Source organism: Phocoena phocoena, chromosome 15 (genome assembly GCF_963924675.1).
Source record: "Phocoena phocoena chromosome 15, mPhoPho1.1, whole genome shotgun sequence".
Taxonomy (NCBI): domain Eukaryota; kingdom Metazoa; phylum Chordata; class Mammalia; order Artiodactyla; family Phocoenidae; genus Phocoena; species Phocoena phocoena.
In genome coordinates, this window is record NC_089233.1 from 71,927,005 (window position 1) to 71,951,896 (window position 24,892).

Sequence of the window (24,892 nt, forward strand, 5' to 3'; positions counted from 1 at the left end):
GAGAGGCAGGAACCTGGAAGGGTGCTCCCAGAATGAGGATCTAGAAGATTGGTATCTGGGGCCTGGGATTTATGTTTCTGATTCGTGAGCCATTGAGGCAGCTTTATCTCTGCGAGAGCATTGAGGGTCGAAGTCAATGACTGGGGAAGTTACTGAATTAGGGCCTCTTGGAGGTGGGCTGTCAGTGTCCCAGGGTATATGTGAGCGTATCAGCCTGACTCGGGGTGACAGTCACTTGGAGGGTGGCTGAGTCAGGGTCAGATGGAGGCTGGTGAATTAGTGTGCCCATCTTACAGAATTGATAACACAATACTGGGGAGTTGGGGCCCCATCCGTTGTAATAGCACTCCGGGGGGTCAGCCAGAAACCAACAAACAGCCAAATCCCTGTGGCCCCGCCCAGCCGGTCCACCAGTGGGGGAGCCGATTAACCATTAACCCCCAACCCTCCCTGGCAGAGCCTCCACCCCTTCTCAGGGGCTAGGCCAAGACTCCCGGCAGATCCTCCCAGAGGACGGTTTGAAACGCAGGAAGGCAGAGAGGGCACCTGGGAGGAGGCGGTGGGAGGGCGGAGGGCGGGGGCTGAGGCTCGGCCCAGAGCCTTCGGGGTGGGCATTCTGGGCAGGGCAGGTGGCCGAGGTGTGAAGAGGGGAGGATGCGCCTCTCCAAAACCCTTGTCGACATGGACATGGCCGACTACAGTGCTGCGCTGGACCCAGCCTACACCACCCTGGAGTTTGAGAATGTGCAGGTGTTGACGATGGGCAATGGTAGGTGGGGGCAGGCGTGCCCAGGTGTGCCAGTTGGGGGCAGGTGTGCCCAGGTACGGGAGCGACTCTTCAGCACTCAATTTGGGACTGGGAGAATGATAGATTAGCACGTTGGTCCCATAGGTGAGAGCACAGGTGTTGCCAGGTGAAGCAGATGTGCCCAGGTACAGTGACCAGAGGTATTCTGGGTTGGGGGAGTGCTGCAAGGGCAAATCTTCAGCAAAAGTAGGTCCCAGGTATTCCTGCCAGGCCCCTGTGGTCCCTGTTACCATAGCTGTCCCCGCTCAGCGTGTCACTGGGAGCGGGGACTTCATGGGAGCTTCCTCTTGGTGTCCAGCTCCAGTAACTGGTCCAACCTGGTCCCTTCTTGAACCCCTTGGGCCTAGGTCCAGAGAGACGGAAAGGTATGTCCTGTCCCTGGGGACGGTGGATGGAGGCACAGCTGTGTTTCAGGGCATCTTTGGGACTTTCCTGGGGTGAACGCCCCACTCAGAGAAAATGGAGTTCTCAGGGAGGTTTTGCTAGATGAGACGCGGATCAGTAGTGCGTGTGCCGTGTGCGTGCGCGCTGGTGTGCGATCGTGACCTCCTCTTGGCGCGTATGTGTGAGTTTCCGTGTACGCGTGTGGGCAGGTGGTAGTGTGTTGCAAACGTGTGTTTCCGGGAATCCACTTGCATGTTTGTGTTCGCCTGTCTGTGGGTGCGTGTTCTGTGTCTTATTTCTAGTTGCATTTGTTCACTGAGTGGGTCTGTGTTTGTTGGTGTCTCTAGGGATGCCTGTGTTTGTCTTGCTTATGTCCGTGAGCGGTGATGAGTGTGTGTACGTGTGTCTGTGGATGTTTGCACACGTGGTCTGTGGATTGGATTGGTTTGTGTGCCCCAAGCTTCCTGGGTGTATGTCCCGTTTGGGCATCCTGTTTATACCTGCTTGTGTATGTGTGAGCATCCCTGCCCTCGGGGGTCCAGAGCACATGTGATTGTGTACACGTGATGTGATTGTGTACACGTGATGTGCAGGGTTGCCATTCAACAAATGCGATTCATATCAGCAACAGGTCCATTTGTCTTAGAGCAGATTGTGTTGCCTGTGTGTCTCTCCCCAGGTTTGTACATACGCTCCCATATCACCTAGAGCACATTTGAAGGGCGGGGGGGTCTCCTGTACAAAGAGATGGGGGAAGGGAGGAGGCCTGGAAGCCAGGATGCCGGGACCTGACTGGTCGAAGGCCAGCCTCACAGGAGAGAGGGCAGCTGGCCGAGGTTGGCCTTCCACCTGCCTTCCTTCCATGGCTCCGCGGCTTCAGCTGAGGTCTGTAGAACTTGGGTCAGCTCAGCTCAGCCAGAGAGAGGTATCTGCCCTGCCTGTGGTCAGTGGGCACTGCCCGTGGTCAGTCTTACCAGCTGCTCGCCTCCCCCTGCCATTCGCTCACTGTGTGACCTTGGGTATGTCACCTCCCCTCTCCTGGCCTCTGTATATTCTACAAAATGGGCTTAGTCATCTGAGGCCTGCTGGCCGGCCGGCTTTTAGGAGTGTCCGGGTATCACGTGAGGGGAAAACACACAGGAAATGGTAAACAAGAAGCTGCTGCACTAGGCAGGGTCTGTGTGACCCCAGAGGGATAGTGTGTGCTGCCACACCTGGTCACCGCCCAGCCCTGGGCTGCCCCCATCACCCCTTCAAAGCGCATGTCTCCAGCTCCCGAGAACTGTGTGTTCCTGAGACAGAGGCCAGGCTCCTTACCAGCTGTTCTGAAGACAGGACAGCCTCCAGCTCTGGAGCCAGAAAGATCGGGGCTCAAATTCTGGCATAAATCCTCCCTACCTGTGTGAACTTGCCAAGCCATTTTCCTCTCTGAGCCTCAGTTTTCTCATCTGTAAAGTGGGAGTAAATCATAGCGCCTGCCTCCCAGGGCTAACCAGAGGATCCAATAAGATAAGGTACTTGGGGCTTCCGTGGTGGCGCAGTGGTTGAGAGTCCGCCTGCTGATGCAGGGGACGTGGGTTCGTGCCCCGGTCCAGGAAGATCCCACATGCTGCGGAGCGGCTGGGCCCGTGAGCCATGGCCGCTGAGCCTGTGCGTCCGGAGCCTGTGCTCCGCAATGGGAGAGGCCCGCGTAACGCAAAAAAAAAAAAAACGATAAGGCACCTGAGTGCTTAGCGCTGGTAACTGGTCCTGGCCCCGTATGAGTCGTCTTAGGAACTCTGAGCATCTCTAAGAAGAGTCTACATTCTCCCTTGGAGTTTGAAGTGGGTTGAGAGTTGGGGTTATCTTTTGCATACATCCTGGGCTGGAGGCTTGAAGGCTCCAAAGATAGCTCCCTACCTGCCTGCCACTCTTGATTCAGAAGTGGCAGACGTCCTCGTTTATCAGAGGCCCCAGCAGACACCCCAATAAGGACAGCACTGGCCAGAGGCCAGCACTGGCCCTCACACCTGGACCATAAATCTGGTTCCTCTACTTAACAGCAATGTGATGACTCTGGGCAAGTCCTGTCCTCTCCGGGCCTTGATGTTCTCACCTGGAGAATGGGAGCCATCAGCTGACCCCGGGAGTGGGGTGATATACTTGGCATCACCCAGCCTATCCTGCCCAGGATATGGGAGCCCCTTCCCCCAGCCTCCGCCTGAGTTGTGGGGTCAGCTCTCCTGGGGGTTGGAGGAGGCAAGGCTGAGGGAGAAAGGGCACCAACGCAGTTTAACAATTATCCCCATCTCCAGGAATAATTCACCAAGTGGAGGGGGCCGCACTCCTGGGCACCCTCGGGAGTCTAGGTGATGTTCAGCTAGGCCACAGCAGCAATGAGATGTCCACTTGTGCTTGGAGGCTGGAAGTCATCTGCTCCCAGAGTTTTCTTCTGCAGAAAAGTTTTCATTTCACAAACACTGATATAGTGCTTGTTATGTGCCAAGCACTTCACGTATATTGATTCACTGAATCTTCATAACAGACCTGGGGATTATCATGTTCCCCATTTTACACATGAGGAAATGAAGGCACAGAGAAGTAAATTAATGCAGCCAAGGTCACACAGCTAAGAGGTGGGCAAGCTACGATTTAAACTTGGCAGAAGGGCTATAGAGGTTGTGCCCTTAACTACAGAACTATATCCCTCTCCAGTTCTTAGCTAGATGTTCCCTAGGAATTCAAGATTGGATTCAGGGTTTCTATGAAAACACGTGTGTGTATGACTTTGTGAGATGTGCATATGTAGGCATTTTTCTGGGGAGATGGTCAATAGTGTTTGTCAACTTCTCTAAGAGGTCTATCCTTGGTAGAATATTTGCTTACAAAAAAGAGGGTTCAGCTGCTGAAACTTAAAAAAAATTGAAAACGACTGGACCAGTCAAACTGCCCCTCTCTGCAGTTAGGGAAACTGAGGCCCAGGGGAAATTGAAGCAAGGAAAAGGAGCTTGTCCCAAGGCCACAAGCAAGTCGGTAGCAGTACTAGTACCCAGGACCCCAGCCACCTGCCTCTTATTCCCCTCTTCACATTTACATAGATGCAGTAGCTTTTGCTATGAGGTGCTCAGATCCTTGCCATGATCCTCCCAGGAGGGCAAACGAGCCACTGTCCTTGATGTATGTCTTCCTGTTCCCTGGGAGAGTTTCAGGGCCCCTGGGTACCAAGCTGAGAGCCACCCAGACCTGTTCACTCAGTGAGGAGTGAGGAACAGGACCTGGTTCTGGGCAGATGCTGGGGGAATATTTGCCCCTCCCACAGTCCCCTCCACCCAGCCAATCAGGGTCTACAAGGGTCCGATGCATCCTAGGAGACAGCCAGGTTTTCGTTCCTTCCCAGAGAAAAGCTGGAGCTAGCGGTCTCCACGATGGGGAGGAACAGACCTTTGCAAACAACTCTGTGAAGTCAGTGCCACAACCATCCCTAAGTTATAGATGCAAAATGGGGGTTCCAAAATGGCGAGGAACTTGCCCAAGTTCTTGGAGGGAGTATAACAGCACCTGGGTGTAGCTGAGGCTGAAGCCCTGGGGAGATCCCCACACTGCTCATATCAGTTTCTGAATCTAAACCACCAGGAGAGCAGGGCCTCCGGGAGGTGACTTTCTGCCCCCGCTGTGTCCTCACTTTTCTTTTGTGGTGCAGACACATCCCCATCAGAAGGTGCCAACCTCAACGCACCCAACAGCCTGGGTGTCAGCGCCCTGTGTGCCATCTGTGGGGACCGGGCCACAGGCAAACACTATGGTGCCTCAAGCTGTGACGGCTGCAAGGGCTTCTTCCGGAGGAGTGTGAGAAAGAACCACATGTACTCCTGCAGGTGAGGAACGTTGATTTCTCCAGCTGGGAAATGGGTGCACTTGGGCTAATGTCCCCCCGGGTCTGTCCTCTCTCTGAATAGGTCCCAGAGGCATCTGCCCTTCAAGCCCTTCAAGCCCCCTCTGATTTCTTAGTCCTTGCAGATCCAGATGGGAACATCTATTCTAGAAACTTCATTTATTGATCATAAAGCCATAGACTGACATTTATTGAGTACTTACCATGTGCCAGGCACCATACTAAGTCTTTGCCTGTATTAACTGTTCCCAGAAGCTCATTGTTATTTTTCCCATTTAGCAAATGGGGACCCATGTGGTTTAGGATCAAGCCAATTCTGAAGCCTCAGAGGATGAGGACCATCCCCCAACCTGGTGCTTTTTCTGGGGCAAATAGGGGATTGGCCCCGGCCTTTCCACCTCTCTCAAGGCCTTGGAGATCCCTCCTTCAAAGCATCTCACATTCTGGGTAACAGCAATAATAAAATAATGGTAGCTGTCAGTTACGAGCCCTTACTATGAGCAGATTGTGTGCTGAGCCCCATTAAGGTAATTATCTCATTGCCACCTGTCAACACCCTGCTGTGGTCGTTACTATTATTATTCTCATTTTATAGATGAGGAAGCTGTGGCTTGGAGAGGACTAGGAATCTGCCCAAGGTCACCCAGCTTGAATCAATGTCAGAGCCCAGATTGACACTCAGGGTCCCACCCATAACCACTGTGGGTACTGCCTCTATTCCATATCCTGCCCCCCACCCAAGACTGTGGCTTATGTGGACCAAGTATTGACACTGATCCACAATCAGGAGCCCACTCTGGGCTCTGGGATTTTATAGGATATGCTGGAAATAGCAGTGCCTTGTACTTGCAGCCGAGTGGTCTGAGGCCACGTGTCACCTCTCTGAGCCTCAGTTTCCCCATGTTTAGCGGGACAGGGTTGGGCTCTCAGAGAGTCCATAGGGCCTTTCCAGCTCCTGGTTGGTTAGCAGAAGAACTCCTGGGATGAAAGGTTTGAACAAAGAGGCTGGAGGTCAACCAGGTGGCCAGGATCCTGGTTCAGACCTGGGAGGGGGAAGGCTGTCTCTTCTCTACCCAACCATCCAAAGCCCTCCCCAGATTTAGCCGGCAGTGCGTGGTGGACAAGGACAAGAGGAACCAGTGCCGCTACTGCAGGCTCAAGAAGTGCTTCCGGGCTGGCATGAAGAAGGAAGGTGAGCCTCGACCCTCCCCCTGCCACCCCACTGTCCCACCTGCACCCGCAAGCTCCCAGCAGCCATTTACAACTGCGGCCACAACTTTATGACTTGGTGACAGGCCCCAGGGTGACTGGCTAACGGCTGAGAGGAGGGAGGGCCTGAAAATCTGACCATAGGGAGGGGCTGGGCTTGGTCTTGAGAAAGATTCCAAGAGATAAGCTCCCACTTTCAGCTACTCAGGTTCCCAGCGCCACCACCCCTGCCTGCCTTTACCAACACAAGGCAGCCGAATTGGGTGTTTTTTCTTAATATACTATTTCAAACATTAGGAAAAGTGTAGAGAATGGCACTACGAACATCCATGGACCCACCACCCAGACTCAGCAAATGGGAATGGGGGCGGGGGTGGGAGAGTTCTATAGCTGAGCTTCCTCCCCAAGCAGTTTCTTTTTTTTTTTTTCCCCCCCCGCGGTACGCAGGCCTCTCACTGCTGTGGCCTCTCCCGTTGCGGAGCACAGGCTCCGGACGTGCAGGCTCAGCCGCCATGGCCCACGGGCCCAGCCGCTCCGCGGCATGTGGGATCTTCCCGGACCGGGACACGAACCCGTGTCCCCTGCACCGGCAGGCGGACTCTCAACCACTGCGCCATCAGGGAAGCCCCCCGCAAGCAGTTTCTTAATCTTCCTTCTTGGGCATCGGGTGACCCAGCGTTCTCCCGTTCTAGGAAAAGGGAACAAGGCCCCAGACTCATCCTGGGTGGAGGAGGATGGGAACGCTGGGGCACAATGTTTATTCGGGTCTCCCTGGCCTCCTGCCACCAGCAGATACCAATCCCCTGGCTGGGCGTTTCCACAGTTGATAGTTCCTTTCATTCTCATGACAGCCCTGTGTGGCACTATTATCCTTCCTGCTTTTCATGGACGAGGGAACTGAGGCCCAGGATGGTTCGGCAACTTGCCCAAGGCCCCGCAGCTGGTCAGACAAGCTCCGAGGTTTGAACCCAGAGCTTTGGACCGGAGTTCATTGCTGTTTGGACGATACCTCAGTGCTGCCTACTGAGCCCTCCGGACCCCAGCAATGTTTAAAAGTTTTTCAGCCTAAGCTCAGGAGACAAACATCTTTTAACCGCTTCTCTGGGTAACTTGAGCTCATTTTCAAATCTGTCTCCTTCTCTGCTCAACTCACTTTCCCCAGACCTGGGACTGGCTCCCAGACCTTCGCTTCCAGCCCGCAGCTGTGGCACAGCAGCCAAAACCCTTGGTCTAGTTCTGTACAAACACACACACCCCACCCCACCCAACCCCGCAGCAGGAGCCTGGGACCCAGCCTTCCCCGGGCAGACTGAGAAGGACGGGAACTTGGCTTTGCTTGTCTCCCCTCCCCGACTCTACCTCTGAGCCCCTGTTTTCTCTTCTCCCTCCCTGGGAAACATCTTCTGGGTCTCATCCCTACAGAGCCCTTAGAGTTCACTAGCCCTGCTGGGAAACCTGGTCCTGTGATCCTCACGAAGGAGTGCGTGGTCTCCAAGGCCCCTTCTGGCTCGCAGCAACACAATTCTCTCATCCAGACCTCAGTTATCCTCAAAGTCTGGGAGGGCCTTTTTCAAAAGGCAGATGCCCCCCTGCTCTCCCCTACCCAGTTATCAATGGGATTGAGCTAGTCTCACCTTGAACTTGAGAACGACTTTGTGGAATGAGAAATGTTATGAATGGGGGACTGCCCTGGCGGACTAGTGGTTAAGACTCCATGCTTCCAGTGCAGGGGTGCAGGTTCGATCCCTGGTCGGGGAACTAAGATCCCACATGCTGCACAGCGTGGCCAAAAAAAAGAAAGAAAGAAATGTTATGAATGGGAATATGAGGCATGCATGAACAGCTGGAGGCAAGAAAAAGATTGAGAGCTATAGTCTAAGAGCCAGTGATTCTATCAATCACCCCGACAGCCTAAGATTTTAGGTTTGAGAGAATGAATCTCTCATGTTAAAATTCCAGGCCTTGTGACAGGCAGGTGGAGAAAGGTTGGCAGCTCACCTGAGCAGATGGCTACCTTCCTAGGCTGTAGGTAGCCTGGTCCTGCATCTGGATGGTCTTTATAGATGTCTCTTGTTAAATATTCAGAGTCACTTTCACGTGTCACTTCGAGGAAGTTTCTGCCCCATCTGGGCTCCAGTGTTCACATCTATAAAATGACAGGGGTGGATAACGAACCCTTCCAGCTCTGTGAGTCTACCTTTACGCCCACTGATCTACCCGTACAAGTACATACTGCCCACCAGGACATGTGTATTTGTTCCCTGATCCTCCCACTGAGCTGCCACAGAGGCAGCAGGCCCGGATCCTGGCTCCTGGAAGGGGAGGGAGAGCCCCCGGCCATTCTGCCTTAGCTTACGCTTGAGAATAGCCAATGGCTTCTTGTCTTGGAGAAGGTGGCGTTACTCCAGGAGGATAGGAGAATCGACCGATGGCAAGTGAGTGTGGGCTAGTAAAGGTTGGTGCTTATTTACATGCTTGGGTTAACCAGGAGATCATGACACATGCAGTTGCTTGGTTGCGTTGAGAACAGGCCAGGGTAGCAACGTGTTCCATTGCCACTGTGGTCAAGTTCTGGGAAGTCAGGACATTACTAGCTCTACCTAAGTCTTACAGTCCCAACACCCCTCCTCGGCCTGGTGGGAGGTCAAGAGAGATTCTCGGTGGAAGCCCCAGTGATCAGGAGAGTTGGGACCAGTTTTTATCTCCCTTCCTCGATGGCCTTAGGAAGATCCAGGGATTAAAACTCAAAAGTTGCCCCTGAGGACAGGAAGGTATGGGCCGCAAGCGTAGCATTTATAGACCAGTCAGTTGTATACGAGGTCATCAGATCTACCCCCTCCCCATTTTACAGATGCAGAAGTTGAGGCCAGAGAGGTGATGTGATTGGGTCGGGGGAAGGCAGGACTAGAGCTCAGGCTCCCCAGAGCTGAGCAGACAACAAGGTCCCTGGATGAAATCTAGTAGTGATGGCCTTGGGAGGCACCTTCTCGGTTGAGATTCCTGAAACTTCCTCTCGACCTCAAAGTCTTATAAGTTTGGCCAGAGGCTATTCCACGGTGTTCAGAAGTGGGTTCCCTGAAAGAACAAAGACTCTGGGAAGAAATCTGGGGAATCAGTGGGCTCTACAGCCGGTCTCAAATTTCTTCCTCTAAACCTACACCTTCCTGGGCCCCTGCTGGTAGACCCAGGACAAATGTCTGACTCCTGGCGTCGGAAATCCAGCCTAGGACGCAGAGCCAGGGGTGCAGGAGGTGCAAGCTGGCGGTAGGCCAGGGGCCGTCTGAGAGGCCCTTCCTGGGAACCCCAGCCCAGCACTCCCCTACGCCCCGACTCAGGGGTTCTCTCGGAAGACAGGCTGGTCCTCCTCTCCGCCTCTGCCCGGGTCGGTTAATATTCAATAGAAGTTACCTTAGGTCCCCGACCCTGCTAATACTGAGCAAACATGTGGAAAACATCATTCCGTGACTGAGCTCGCGCCGGGCACTGATAACACCGGCCTAACCTTGAGGAGCCCAATCCCCAGCTGCTGACAGCAGCCCTTTTCTTAGGCCGCCACTTGGCGCCCTGGTGGGTGCGGGCTGGTAGCCATGGGAGGGGTGTTGCGGGCGGGGCGGGACTCAGGCAGGGGAGCGGTGCTGGGAGCTGGCATTCGTCCAGAATGGTGGGTCTGGGGAGAGGAGATTTCTTACCTTGGGACCTCTATCATATCCCACTAAATTCCCGGGCTCCCTGTACACTATCTGACTTTCATTCTCTGATTCCAACAATGTGTGAAATCAGGAGAGAGTTGAATAGCGGGAATGTCAACGTTCCATTGAGAAACGGGGCATAGGATGTGCCCAAGAATCAGAGCTTGTCTCATCCTGCGCCTTTTTTCAGCCGCTCAACAGATATTTATTGAGCACCTACTGTGCGCCAGGCTCTGTTCTACTTGTTGGGGCTACAGCAGTGGACAATAGGGATGATGTTCTGGCTTTCTGGAGCTTGTCTTCTCTTAGAGAGACAGAGAGTGAAGAAAGAAACAGAGAGTAAGTACAAAGAAGAAAAACAAGGCTGGAGAAGGGGCTTCCCTGGTGGCGCTGTGGTCGAGAGTCCGCCTGCCGTTGCAGGGGACACGGGTTCGTGCCCTGGTCCGGGAAGATCCCACATGCCGCGGAGCGGCTGGGCCCGTGAGCCATGGCTGCTGAGCCTGTGCGTCCGGAGCCTGTGTTCCGCAACGGGAGAGGCCACGACAGTGAGAGGCCCGTGTACCGCAAAAAAATAAAAATAAGGCTGGAGAAAGGGCAGAGCCTGCGGGAGGGATACCACATCAGACAGGATGGTCAGAGCAGGTGTCTCTGAGACGGTGATATTTGCACAAAGACGTGAGTAAATGAAGAAGAAGCAGCTTAGCTGCAGGGGAAAGAGAATTCCAGGCAGTGGGAACAGCTGCGGGAAGGCTTTGAGGGGGAGTGGCCGAGTGAGTCCCAGAACAGCGGGGAGGCAGGTTTGACAGGCAAAGAGAATAAAAGCGAGATGGGAGAGACAGGGCCATCACGAGGAATTGTCTCTTTACTCCGGGTATGATGGGGAGGTCCTGGTTTTGAGCAGTGGAGGGATATGACCTGAGTTGGGTTTTAGGGGATCCCTTTGTCTTTTGAGAAGTGCACAGACTTCAGAGGCAAGGCCAGAAGCAAAGTGACCGGTGAGGAGGGTCTGAACTGCCCCAGGGCCCAGCCCGGAGGGGGAGCCGCAGATGGATCTTGCAAAGCTTTCTGATGGAATTTGGAGTGTGAGAAAAAAGGCATATAGTGAGACTCCCAGGCTGGGAGGAAGAATGAACCTGCCTGTTCCTGGGATGGGAAAGACCCCGAGGAGCAGGTTTGGAGGGAAAAGCTTATAGATGGGGAGACCGAGGCCCAAAGAGAGGATGTGACCCCCACCAGCACATGGAGAGTGAGGGATGAATCCCAACAGGAACCCAGGTCTCCTGCCGCCCCGTCCCCCCTCCTTCCAGCTTCAAAAACATTCCACCGTGAGGCCTCCCGGACTCCAAGGGCCAGGCCAGGGCAGCAGAAGGACCACCTTACATCTTAGGCCAGGATGGGGATGCCCAGGGGGTGTGAGGCCCTGGTGGACGGAGGCCCTGGGTCTCTGAGTTCCTGGCAGGGGGCCCCGCAGTCGGTCAGGAGGGAGCCAGAGCTTTCCTGAGCTGCTCCTGAGAGGTTTGTCTAGAGCACATGCACTTCCTGCTGATGGCTGAGGCCACCAGGGCAGGTGGGGCCTCCAGATCCCCTTGTCCAGGCCTTTTGCCTCCACATTCAGGAATCCCTGACCATCTCCGTCACCCAGAGCAACTCATTTTGCTTGTTTTATACACTTTCATCTGGAAAGAAAGGGACCCTTTTTCAAAACAGAGCTTGAAAGCCTGTCATCTCGACAGATCCCCTCTTCAAAGACCCACCTTCAGCCCTCTGCCAAGTCATCACGACCTTGCATGCCTCCAGTGATGGCTGGGTCACTCCTACAGCCACCCAGCTGTGTGCGGGGCAGTTGTGGTGCTTGGCAAGTTCTCCCACAGCTGGGCCAGGACCCATCTCCCCCCATTCCCACGTGCTGATCTGGGCTCTGCTCCCTGGGCGCTCCCCAGCGCCCCCCAACTCCCACCTCCAACCCTGTTTCCTTTGTTCCAGGCCAGCCTTGCAGTCCTTCCCTCTGGGTTCAGCCACCTCCCCTTGCTCCTCAGCCACCCCTCATGTCACGGGAGCCCCCCACCCCCACCTCTCTCTGCCTCCTCACAGCCGTCCAGAACGAACGGGACCGGATCAGCACTCGCAGGTCGAGCTACGAGGACAGCAGCCTGCCCTCCATCAACGCGCTCCTGCAGGCCGAGGTCCTGTCCCAGCAGGTACTGGGGATCCCTCACCCCAAAGAGGAATCTCAACTCCACCCCTGACCTCCCCAGCCAGGCCCTGGAGCAGCAGATGGGAGGGCCCTCAGCTATCGCAGAAGGGAAACTGAGACCAGGATCGCTCAGCCGGTTTAGTAGTAAAGACCCACAGCCGGCACTCAGGGGTCCTGTGGGGCCTGCATTCTGCAAGCCAAGCAGTTTTCTCTCTCGCTGAGGGCCTGAGATCAGCTTAGCCCCGAGAGAAAAGAGGAGTGGACAAGCGGACAGAGTAGCAATGGGGCTCAGCCAACCCCTGCTGTGTGACCTTGGGCAAGTCACAGCACTTCTCTGGGCAGTGGTTTCTCCACTTATCCGATGAGGATGAGGATTTTTGCTCTGCTTCTCCTCTAGGGCTGAGGGGTTCCTCGGGGTTCAAAGGAGCTGGTGGAGGAGGGCGCACGGGGCAGGCAGCAGATAGAGGCCCAGAGAGAGCTTCTTCCCCCATAACTGCCTCCTCAGCATCCTCCCTTTCTGGTTTTCCCTGAGCTTCCTTCAGAGCTGAGAAGGCACCCACAGTCCAGCTGCCCTTTTCCAGACAGGAGAACTCTCCAGGGTGGGAGCTCTGTGCAGGGGACAGAGGATATAAGGAGGGCCTGGCCATCCCCAGTATTTTCCTTCATCTCCCCCAGATCACCTCCCCTGTCTCTGGAATCAATGGCGACATTCGGGCAAAGAAGATCGCCAGCATCGCGGATGTGTGTGAGTCCATGAAAGAGCAGCTGCTGGTGCTCGTCGAGTGGGCCAAGTACATCCCAGCTTTCTGCGAACTCCCCCTGGATGACCAGGTGAGGGTGAACACAGTCTGCGGGCAGTGCGGGCCCTGGGCAGGTGGGTCCTGCTGGCCCACCTGGGATATAGCCTTGGACTGGTTTGATTTTATTTAACAAACATACACAGTGCTCATGTGCGCCTGGAGCTGTTTAAATCACTTTATAAATATTAGCTCATTTAATCCTTCCAACAACCCTAGGGGATCAGTGCTATTATGACCATCTTATAGGTGAGGAAACTGGGGCACAGAGAGGTTAAGTAACTTACTCAAGATCACACAGCTAGTATCCAACACAGCTGGTATTAGAACAGGCAGACAAGCTTCAAAGTCCAGGCTAGTAGCTACTGCACCACTGCCCCAGGCAGCTCTCCTGGGGAGGATATTGGTAGGGGCTCAGGGACAGGGATCAGGAGGTTTGGGCTTGAGCCCTTGCTCTAAGATAGGTTCTCTGTGTGATCCTGGACAAATTACCTTCTCTCTCTGAGCCTCCATTTTCTTATCTGTAAAGTGGGAATTGTAATATCCACTTCAGAAAGCTGTTGGGAGGATTGAGGGACATTGCCGTTTTAAAAAAGTTTTTATTGGAGCATGGTTGATTTACAATGTCGTGTTAGTTCGGTGTATAGCAAAGTGACTCAGTTATGCATATACATATATGCACTTTTTTTCTTTAGATTCTTTTTCCGTATAGACCATTACAGAGTACTGAGTAGAGTTCCCTGTGCTATACAGTAGGTCCTTATTAGTTATCTATTTTATATATAGTAGTGTGTACATGTCCGTCCCAGTCTCCCACTTACCATTTGAAAAGCGTGAATCACGTAATGGGGCACCTACACAGTCCCAGGCCACAGCGGACCTCCCTGTCAGTTTCTTCCTTGTATCCCACCAAGATACTCAGCATTTTATTTCCCAAAGTACCTCCTTTGGAATACCAAAAAATGTCCCAGGGGAAAAAGGGGGCTGAAGGGGCGGGGGCTGAGGACAGTTGAGTTTCTGAGATACTGTAAATGGTGACGCCTGCCCAGGGCACCCCCGAGGCCTCTGCAGACACCTTCCCTGTTTGGGAAAGAGGAGCTGGGCTGGGTCACCTTCTCAGCTCCAAGGGAAGCTGAGGGACACCAATGGGTAGGGTTCCAGGTACCGGCTCCTGGTGCATTTGCTTCTCTGTTTTGCACGTTTGCACAAAAGATTGGCAACACATGTCGGTCTATTAAAGTTTCTGAGAAGTCTTCAGGCAAGGCAGCTATGGAACTTTGGAAGCCTAGGGCTTCTCGAAGTCTTCTGATGCCCAGGCTCTCCTGGAGTACATTAGTATCGCCTGGTGGGACACGCTGTGAAAACCCTGGTTTGGCTGGCCCTCACCCTCATGGGGGGGGCTAGATCAGACGCCCTCTCACACGGATTCCTCTCTGCTTTGGAAGGGATGACAAGGCAGGGATCTCGGCCGAGCTGCCCCTGCCTTTTCCCCTGCTCCTCATGTTCTGGCCCTGGTCCCCTCTGCTGGAGAGTCTGCATTAATGTTTAATCCCTCCTGTTCCTTCCCAGGGGCTCAACAGGGCAACAAGATCCCCCCCAAGCTAAGCAATTGTTAACCCCGATTTCCCACCCAAACCTTCCTGGCTGGGGCTCAGAGCATTCTCAGAGAGCAGTGATGGGTGGCCAGTAACACAGAATAATCATTAACATCACCACCCCCCTGCCTGCCCACCCCCAGAACAGCCACCATGTTAGGGGGCTAGACCCAGGGCCAGGAGGGTTCCCAGGTCCCCACTCATGGTGTATAAGGAGCTCATCTTGCCCAAGATGGGTGAGGCACACCTGGGAGAACTGGGGGCACTGTCTGTCGACATTGCCCCAGGAACCACCTTCCAAGTTTGTTTGCTTCTTGGTTTGGCTTGGACATCAACCCATTGAAACCTAGAAGGCTGGGTAGCATTGGATAAGGGGACTAAGGCTTGGAGAGAAAGAGCCATGTTCCCAAGGACACAGAACAAGGCAGCCACAGGGTGTGAATCCAGGTCTTCTGCCTCCTGATTGCAGAGGCACTGGGGTAAGTGACGAAAGTCCTGCATGGCGCCTGGCATATAGGAAGTGCTCAATAATCAGCATCCTTTGGCTTCCTTTGGCCCTGGTCATGGAGAGGGAGCTCTCGCCTCCAAGGCTGTTTGCCGTTTCTCCTCTTTTCCTCTCACCCTCATCAGGCTTAACCATGGGGGAACAGATGAGGTAAGGGCATGGCGGTAGGAGGGGCTCGATCTGGAGAGGATGTTAAGTAGTTGGCCCATCCATTCACCTATTCCTTCCTGCTTCATTCAAACAAATGTTTATCGAATGCTTACTATGTGCCAGGTATCCTCCATGCCTTAGAACAACTTCACCTCCTTGGAGAGGCCTTTTATGATCTCCTCATTGAATGTAGTTGCTCTTGCCTATCACATGGCCCTCACGTTCCTTTCTTCTTCCCTCCCTCCCTCCATCAATCTATTTTTTCCTTCTCTCTCTCCCTCCCTTCCTCCCTCCTCCCTCCCTCCCCTCCTCCCTCCCTCCCTCCCTTCCTTCCTTCCTTCCTCCCTCCCTCCCTTCCTCCTCCCTCCCTCCCTCCCTTCCTTCCTTCCATCCTCCCTTCCTTCCTCCCTCCCTCCCTCCCTCCCTTCCTCCCTCCCTCCCTTCCTTCCTTCCATCCTCCCTCCCTCCCTCCCTCCCTTCCTCCCTCCCTCCCTTCCTTCCTTCCATCCTCCCTCCCTCCCTCCCTCCCTCCCTTCCTCCCTCCCTCCCTCCCTTCCTCCCTCCCTCCCTCCCTTCCTCCCTCCCTCCCTCCCTTCCTCTCTCCTTCCCTCCCTCCCTTCCTTCCTCCCTCCCTTCCTTCCTCCCTCCCTCCCTTCCTTCCTCCCTCCCTCCCTCCCTTCCATCCTCCCTCCCTCCCTCCCTCCCTCCCTTCCTCCCTCCTCCCTCCCTTCCTCCCTCCTTCCCTTCCTTCCTTCCTTCCTTCCATCCTCCCTCCCTCCCTCCCTCCCTCCCTTCCTCCTCCCTCCCTCCCTTCCTCTCTCCTTCCCTCCCTCCCTTCCTTCCTCCCTCCCTCCCTCCCTCCCTCCCTTCCTTCCTCCCTCCCTCCCTTCCTTCCTTCCATCCTCCCTCCCTCCCTCCCTTCCTCCCTCCCTCCCTCCCTCCCTTCCTCCCTCCCTCCCTTCCTTCCTTCCATCCTCCCTCCCTCCCTCCCTCCCTCCCTCCCTCCCTTCCTTCCTCCCTCCCTCCCTCCCTCCCTCCCTCCCTTCCTTCCTCCCTCCCTCCCTCCCTCCCTTCCTCCTTCCCTCTCTTCCTTCCTTCCATCCTCCCTCCCTCCCTCCCTCCCTCCCTCCCTTCCTCCCTCCCTCCCTTCCTTCCTTCCATCTTCCCTCCCTCCCTCCCTCCCTCCCTCCCTTCCTCCCTCCCTCCCTCCCTTCCTCTCTCCTTCCCTCCCTCCCTTCCTTCCTCCCTCCCTCCCTCCCTCCCTCCCTTCCTTCCTCCCTCTCTCCCTTCCTTCCTTCCTCCCTCCCTCCCTTCCTCCCTCCTTCCCTCCCTCCCTTCCTTCCTCCCTCTCTCCCTTCCTTCCTTCCTCCCTCCCTCCCTCCCTCCCTCCCTCCCTTCCTCCCTCCCTCCCTCCCTTCCTCCCTCCTTCCCTTCCTTCCTTCCTTCCTTCCATCCTCCCTCCCTCCCTCCCTCCCTCCCTCCCTTCCTCCCTTCCTCCCTCCTTCCCTCCCTCCCTTCCTTCCTCCCTCCCTTCCTCCCTCCCTCCCTTCCTTCCTTCCATCCTCCCTCCCTCCCTCCCTCCCTCCCTTCCTCCCTTCCTCCCTCCTTCCCTCCCTCCCTCCCTTCCTCCCTCCCTCCCTCCCTCCCTTCCTCCCTTCCTCCCTTCCTCCCTCCTTCCCTCCCTCCCTTCCTTCCTCCCTCCCTCCCTCCCTCCCTCCCTTCCTTCCTTCCATCCTCCCTCCCTCCCTCCCTCCCTCCCTCCCTCCCTTCCTTCCTTCCATCCTCCCTCCCTCCCTCCCTTCCTCCCTCCCTCCGTTCCTTCCTTCCTTCCTTCTTTCTCCTCCTCCCTCCCTCCTTTGCTTTCCTTTCACCATTGTGTCCCCAAACAAGTGTCTGGCACTTAGTAGGCACTCAGCATTTGACGACTACAAGAACGAGCAGTCGAATGAACTAATGAAGAAAAGCATCTTTGCTTCCTAGTTTAGCCTGCTAAAAAACTTCAAACTCCCCAACCCAACCTTGCAGATAAGATCCTTGAGGCTACCAGCCTGCTACTGTTTGACCAGCCCCATCCTTTGGTCCTCATGCAAGCACCAAAGCAGGTGGTTCTGAAAGGGCAAGCGATGTCCTGCTGTGCACTGGCAGGGCTCCCACCTCAGACTTCAGTCTTCTTCCAAGGCCTCCCTGTCCTCTCTGTAGGGAAGGGGTCGGTCAAGCAGATCCCCTGCCAAGGACCAGTGCTCACACCTTTGCCTCGGGAAGCAACATCCATGTCCAGATTCTTATAACGCTTTCTCAGAATCTAGAATCTTCCAGCGTCAAGTGGGTGGATGCCCTGGAGATCTTCTGGAGTAATGATTTCCCAAACACAACGCATCAGAATCAGAATCAACCAAGGAGCTTGTTAATTTCAGATTCTTGGGCCCACCCCAGACATACAGAATCAGCGTCTCTGGCAGTAGGGCCTAAGAATCTGCATTTTTACAAAACAGTCTTCATAATCTTTCATAGCTGATCCATGGGTAGGAATTCAGGAAAAAGCTCTAAAACTTTTAGAACTTTTTGGGTTTGTAGACCCTCTTGAGAGTCTGATGAAAGCCTTTAAGTCTCTGCTAAAAAAAAAAACACACATACCCAGTTGTTACAGTTTTACCAGCCATGCAGATGAGGCCCAGAGGGGAGCAGCAGCTACCGTGGACACAGCAATTCAAGAACAGGCTCAGCATTTGGTCTCCCGGCTCTGAGCACATGTTCTTTGCCCTTCCAGGCGGTTTTATCCGTTATGGGAGGAAGGCAGTTTTCTTTTCTTTTTCTTTCTTTTCTTTTTCTTTCTTTTCTTTTTTTGTTTGTTTTTTGGCCGCACTGCATGGCATGTGGGATCTTAGTTCCCCGCCCAGGGATTGAACCCATACCCCCTGCAGTGGAAGCAGAGTCTTAACCACTGGACCGCCAGGGAAGTTCCAAGGCAGCAGTTTTCTGATACCCATTTTATAATTCAGGCAGGTAAAGGCAAGGAGAGCATTAAGCTGACTTGCCCAGGGTCATTGACTTGGCCGGGAGCAGCCTCCCCAGGGGTGTGGACACCTTCCCAGGGGTATGGACACCGGACGCCATCCCTTCTCTCTTCCAGGTGGCCCTGCTCAGAGCCCATGCTGGCGAGCACCTGCTGCTCGGAGCCACCAAGCGCTCCATGGTGTTCAAGGACGTTCTGCTTCTAGGTGAGGATACTGCCTGCCCAGCCAGGGCTCTGCAGAGGGTGTGCCCAGCACGGAGCACACCCGGGCACGGGAGATTTCCATGGTAGTGTGCAGGAGTGAGGGAGGAAGATCAGGAATGGTCCTGTCCTCAGTATTCTCAACTGGATACCCCACTCAGATGCAAAGAAATGTGGACTCGAAGAACCAAATTCCCCAGCATGTGAGTTAGAGCACAGTCAGGGTTAGCCCTGGAGTAACCTGTGCATTCTGATGTACTTTCTGGAGTAGGAGCAAAAGACATCCAGGAATGGCACAAACCCCCAGCCTATGTCACCTATGCCTTCATAGCATGTTTGTTTATTATTTTAAATGCTTATATAGGGCGCACCATGAGCCCTAGTCTGAGTACTTTACAAATACTAACTCCTTTAATATGACGACCGTAGGAGGTAAGCTCTGTAATTTATTCCCATTTTATAGATGGAAAAACTGAGGCACAGAAAATGACTTACCCAAATATATCTGGCTAGTCAGTGGTAGAAGCAGGACTCAACCTAGGCAGTCTAGTTCCAGAAACTGAGCCCTTATCCTTGGTGCTTTTATGCCTCCCAAGTGGCCCTTTAATGTCATCAGTGTTGTGGGTCTGTTGTCATGTTGAAGAATGGAGCTTGAGTGATGTGAAAGGGGTCCTAGGAAGTCAGGCTCCAGGCCCAGTCCAGTGACTGCAAGCAACTCATTCCTTTAATCTGGGCCTCAGCTTCCTCATCTGTAAAATGGGCGTGACAATTCCCACAGGCCCCTCCTCCCATGGGCACCAGCTGCATTATAACTGCCAATGGCAGGGCTTGTCCAAAGCTAGGGGAGAGGGGTACACCCAGGTGGCTTCCCCATCGCCTCTCCTTCCCAACCCATCCAGGCAATGACTACATCGTCCCTCGGCACTGCCCAGAGCTGGCAGAGATGAGCCGTGTGTCCATCCGCATCCTGGATGAGCTGGTGCTGCCCTTTCAGGAGCTGCAGATCGATGACAATGAGTATGCCTGCCTCAAAGCCATCATCTTCTTTGACCCAGGTACAGCCCACACCTCCCACCCTCCCCTGATGCTCCAGACCCTCTGCCAAACTTCTCCTACTGGGTTATGTACCCTGAGTTTACCACCTCCTCTCTTTAGTACATCAACCAGGAGAGGCCATTTCTATTAGCTCCATTTAACAGATGAGGACAATCAAGGCTCAAAGGGCTGAAATGACTTGATAGGGTGCACTGACTCCAGAGGCTTGATTTTTTTTCTTTCCCACTTTACCCTTCTTTCCCTTCCTCCCTGCTTTCTGCTCCTTACCTCCTACCATTCTTCTTTTCTTTCCCTCAAAAAATTTTTTTATCGAAATAATATTTATACACACTTAAAATGGAAGTAGTCTTCGCCACCACACTCTTCCTGTCCAAAGCCTACTCCCCATGGGGGAACCATTTCCAATTCTTTTTACTGTTTCTTCTGACAGTTACCTCTCCAGCTCTAAATAAAATGCTAACCCTTCTGTTCCTTGGTTTATCCATTTTAGAACATATTTTCCCTCTTGTGATAGCTGAGGATTGCACTTTTCTCTATCACCACTCCCATCTTTTCTCCCCCATCCTCCTAATCTATTTTTCTTGCTATTTCAGTGTCTCTACTGTTTGCCTTTATAAGGTCCTGTGCTTGTGCTATTATTTCTTGTCCCGTTACCTGTAGGCAGCATCTCCTAACCTTTCATTAGCAGGATAAAGAGAATGCACCCCACTCTCCCCATTCCATCTACTGACTTTCCACCTGTACTTTTTTTTTTTTTTTTTGGCGGTACGCGGGCCTCTCACTGTTGTGGCCTCTCCCATTGCGGAGCACAGGCTCCGGATGCGCAGGCTCAGCGGCCATGGCTCACGGGCCCAGCCCCTCCGCGGCATGTGGGATCTTCCCGGACCGGGGCACGAACCCGTGTCCCCTGCATCGGCAGGCGGACTCTCAACCACTGCGCCACCAGGGAAGCCCCCACCTGCACTTTTATACAACGTTGTTATAGTTGTGTCTTTGTGCAAAGTGTGATTTCATTTCACAGTGTCAAGATGGTTGCCTGGACTGCAGAAGCCTGCTGGCTTCCTTCCCTCCTTCCATGTGAGAGAGGACCTACTGTGTGCCAGACGCTGTTCTTAGCGCCAGGCCCTCCTTGCATGGAGATCGCCTCTAGTAAAAATAGTGACAAAGAGGAAATGAGCACTGTTTATGGAGTGCTCACTAAGGCTCCGTTCTAAGCGCTTCCTGTGGACGTTCTCGCTTTCTTACTTGTGAGGTAGGAATTGTCATGATCGCTATTTTGCAGATAAGAAAACTGAGGCACAGGGAGATCGATTAACTTGCCCAAGGTCACACAACCAGGGAATGGCAGAGCTTGGATTTGAACTTCAGACTATCCAGCTCTTAAGCCCATGTTCCTACCTACCACACGCTATTCCCCATTTCTTGAGGGGGTAAGATTTCTAGTTCTAGTTTCTTCGAGAGCCTGGCCCAGGCTGCATCCCCTGTGGTGCTTGGCACGGAGCTGGATGGATAGTAACTGCTCAGTAAAAATGTGCAGGATTATTGATGCTGAGTCAGGGTCAGCAACCTGGCTTGGACGGGCAGGTGACCTAGGACAGGGCCGGGCACATGGGTGGTGCTCAATAAATATTTATTGACTGAATGAAAGAATGCACAAACGTGGCCCAGAAGAGAAAGCCCTGGACTGGAAATGTGGGTGAAGTTCTCTTTCTGCTGCTTACTTTATCCATAAAAGAGGAAATAAAAGAGGAAATAAATGTATTACCTCAATGACGGTTGAGATTAACTATTGGATGACCACTTGAATCACCTTCTTAGTTAAGGATCTAGAATGTATCCACTGATTTTTTTCTCATTCATTCATTCATCCTTCCGTCCATGTACCCATCCTCTCATCTAATTATCTATTCAACAAATATTGACAACACATGGTGCTAAGTGGTGGGTTTAAAAAGACAGAAGAGGGCTTCCCTGGTGGCGCAGTGGTTGAGAGTCCACCTGCCGATGCAGGGCACGCGGGTTCTTGCCCCGGTCTGGGAAGAACCCACATGCCGCGGAGCGGCTAGGCCCGTGAGCCGTGGCCGCTGAGCCTGCGCGTCTGGAGCCTGTGCTAGTGGAAGAGGCAATTACATCCTGTGTGCTCAGTAGTGATGGAAGAGCCACAGAAATTTGGGGACACCATGGACACTGAGAGTGCAGACTTTGGAGGGTGGAATGGAGACAGCTTCCTGAAGGAAGTGTAAACTAAGCTGAGACCCCAAGACGACACAGGCAAGGGAGCAGAGAAGAGGGGAGGCTATTGTAAGGCAGCAGAAGCAGTGTGTGCTGAGGTCTGGATGGTGGGACGTTACCTGGGAGTCAGGAGCCCTAATTCACATCATGGATCTGCCAACAAATGGCTGTGTGGCTTGGGCCAAGTCCTTTCCTTGTTCCGAGCCTCGATTTCCCCATCTTTAAGATGAGACGGTTGCAAGGTACCCTCTTGGGTGTGTTCCTGAGGTCCTGCCCCCCATCTTCCACTTCTTTCTCCCAGTTCTGCATCTTAGGAAATGTGACAGAAACCTTTTTCTGCCCGAGTCCGGGAAGCTACAGCTTGCATTAGCGCACTCTGATTCTTGAGGACCGTGAATCCTTGCCCCAGCGCTGCTGGGGACTCCCTATGTGAACCTGGGCCACGAGGTCCCCCTATCAGGGCCTCAGGAGTAAGGGGACATCTGGGTCCCACCTCCCCAGATGCTCCAGATGGCACCCACTGCCTCCCTTGCACAAGCTCTCCCGTTGCAGATGCCAAGGGGCTGAGCGACCCGGGCAAGATCAAGAGGCTGCGTTCCCAGGTGCAGGTGAGCCTGGAGGACTACATCAACGACCGTCAGTACGACTCACGCGGCCGCTTCGGCGAGCTGCTGCTGCTGCTGCCCACCCTACAGAGCATCACCTGGCAGATGATCGAGCAGATCCAGTTCATCAAGCTCTTTGGCATGGCCAAGATCGACAACCTGCTGCAGGAGATGCTGCTGGGAGGTCCGTGTCCGGCCCAGGAAGGGATGAGAGGTGGGCGGGGCTGGGGTGGGCGGGCTCTCCAAGAGACAAGCCTCAGGCAGACCTGAGTTCACCTCTCAGCTCCATCACCTCCTCACTCTGTAGCTTTCGGCAAATCCTTTCACCTACCCGAGCCTCAGTTTCCTCATCAGGAAAATGGGGATAATGGTCTGTTAATTCGGGTGCTGAGAAGCTAGCATGTTCCAGTCACTGTTCTAAGTGCTGGAGTTTCAACAGAGAACAAGATTCCGTCCTCCTGGAGGTTGTGTATGAGTGCGCGTGTGCCTGCCACTGTGTATAAAGGCTCGTGGAAACAGATGATTATCGAGTATATAATAAAGAGGGCAACTACAGATTTTGAAATAACCAGGTAATATGATAGAGTATAACTGAAAAGGGGCCTCTTTAGATAGGTTGGCCAAGGGAGACTTCACTGAAGTGGTGACTTTTATGCCACGGACCTGATGGAAGGAAAGAGAACATTTAAAAGCCAAGAGAGAAACATTCCAAGAGATGTAGTGCAAAAGGCCCTGAAGCAGGAGAGGCTTGTGTCTTCAAGAAAGATAAGGTTGTGAGACGGGAAGAGTTACATGAGATAAAGGTAGAGATTGAGCAGAAACCAACTCATAAACATTGTCTTAGAGGCTATGGTCAGAAATTTGCATTGTATTCTCATCACTACTCTTATAAAAAGACTGAAAAATCAGACTGATGTTTTAAACAAACTATCCTGATTGTTGGGTAGAAAGTGAATTTCAGGGGAGCAAAGTGGAGACAGGAGACCCCTGAGAAATGTCACTGTCTCCAATCAGGGGAAGGACAAGGAGGCTAGGACTAAGGCATGACTGGAAATTGATCAGCATAGATGAACTTGAACATCTATTTGGAGGAAGAACCCACAGGATCTGCTAGTTGATCAGATGGGGGTGGTGAGGGCGAAGCGTCTGGGATGAAACCTACATGTTTGCTTTGAGGAACAGGAATGGTGGTGGAGTAACTTACTGAGATGGGGAAGACTGAGAAAAAAACAGCTGGAGTCCGGGGATGGTGGTGGTGGTGAGGGATCCACGTTAGACTTTAGTTAAGCTTGAGATGACTGTTAGATACCCAGGTTGAGTTATCCAGGAGGCAGATGGATGTTTGACTCTGTTGCTCAAACAAGCCCAAAGGTGAGGATGAGAGGCAGCTTCGTGGTGTCCCAGAAACTAGGTGCCAAAGAAGGAGATAGAGGAAGACTAGCCAGGGGGATGGGAGAAAAACCAGGGAGAGTCCCAGAATCCAAGAGAAGAGTGTGTTTTAGTGGGGACAGACATTTAATTGTGTTAAATTCCACAGGAGGGAGAAGGAGGCTCTTGGCGATTGTGTTGAGAGGAGTGTCAGAAGACCGTGGGGAAGGAAACCAGATTTGAGGCAGGGGAGCGGGTATTACAGAGTGAGTGAGTTGGAACGTGGAGAAGTGGAGATAGCAAGAGTATACTGCCCTTTGAAAATGTTTTGCTAAGAAGGGGACCTGGGAGATAGCTGAGGATGATTGCGAGGGAGTGACCATAGTGTTGCACCACGGAATCCTGGCTGAACTAAGAGGAATACGGATGGGCGACAATAGTGAAAAGTGGGGGTCAGTGAAATGACAGCCTCAATAGGGCTGAAGAAGTTTTGCAGTGATGGTACTAGAGGAAGTGAGCTGGAAAGGTAAGAGGCAGAGTCTAAGTGAAGATGCTTGAACTTAAGACTTTGGAGGCGACACAGTTACTGGTGATGGCCAAGGACGAGGGTTCTCAACCTCAGCAGATACTTGGGACTGGACAGTTCTTTGCTGAGGGGGCTCTTCTGTACCTTGTACCTACATGCTTGTCCTCTACCCGAGATACGCCAGTATCACTCCTTCAGTGGTGACGAATATTCACATATTTTCAAAGGTCCCTTGTGGGACCAAAATCACCCCCAGCTGAGAACCACTGTCATATGGTAACTCATTTCATTCTCACTTTGACCCTGTGAATATATGGGGTCATAATGAATCAGGTGTCACTGAGATCGGGGTCAGGAAGGAGCCTGTGTTCTGTTGTCAGATAAACATGAGTAAGATAATCTCTTCGGGTCCTATAATCTCATCTGTAGAATGGGTTAATAATGATACCCACTGTACAGGATTGTTGTGGGGATTAAATTATGTCAAACATGAAAAGCGCTATAAAGCAGTACCTGGCACATAATAGGTGCTCAATAATTGATAGCTATCACTGAAACGGGTATACTTTAGAGTCCCCTTGCAAGCCCTAAAATTCCATCATTGTCATATTAGTGAACATAGCCTATTACCAAACCTTATATATATGGTACTGTCATTCTCTGACACATATTTTGAAGCAGTTACTGTG

The 24,892-nt window shown here is 53.2% G+C and overlaps 1 protein-coding gene across 2 annotated transcripts in view; it reads left to right on the forward strand.

Moving 5' to 3' along the window:
- Positions 1-488: 488 nt before the first annotated feature.
- Positions 489-24,892, forward strand: part of HNF4A (hepatocyte nuclear factor 4 alpha) — a 29,610-nt gene continuing 5,206 nt past the window's right edge. Inside the window, exons 1-8 of one of the 2 annotated variants that reach the window (XM_065893006.1) lie at positions 489-769; positions 4,872-5,046; positions 6,161-6,255; positions 12,053-12,159; positions 12,831-12,986; positions 18,333-18,420; positions 19,316-19,471; positions 22,257-22,493. In XM_065893006.1, coding sequence (XP_065749078.1) covers positions 655-769; positions 4,872-5,046; positions 6,161-6,255; positions 12,053-12,159; positions 12,831-12,986; positions 18,333-18,420; positions 19,316-19,471; positions 22,257-22,493 — 1,129 coding nt within the window. In that variant the 5' untranslated portion in view covers positions 489-654. The remainder of the gene's footprint in view (positions 770-4,871; positions 5,047-6,160; positions 6,256-12,052; positions 12,160-12,830; positions 12,987-18,332; positions 18,421-19,315; positions 19,472-22,256; positions 22,494-24,892) is intronic. The other variant, XM_065893007.1, reaches the window with a different exon arrangement.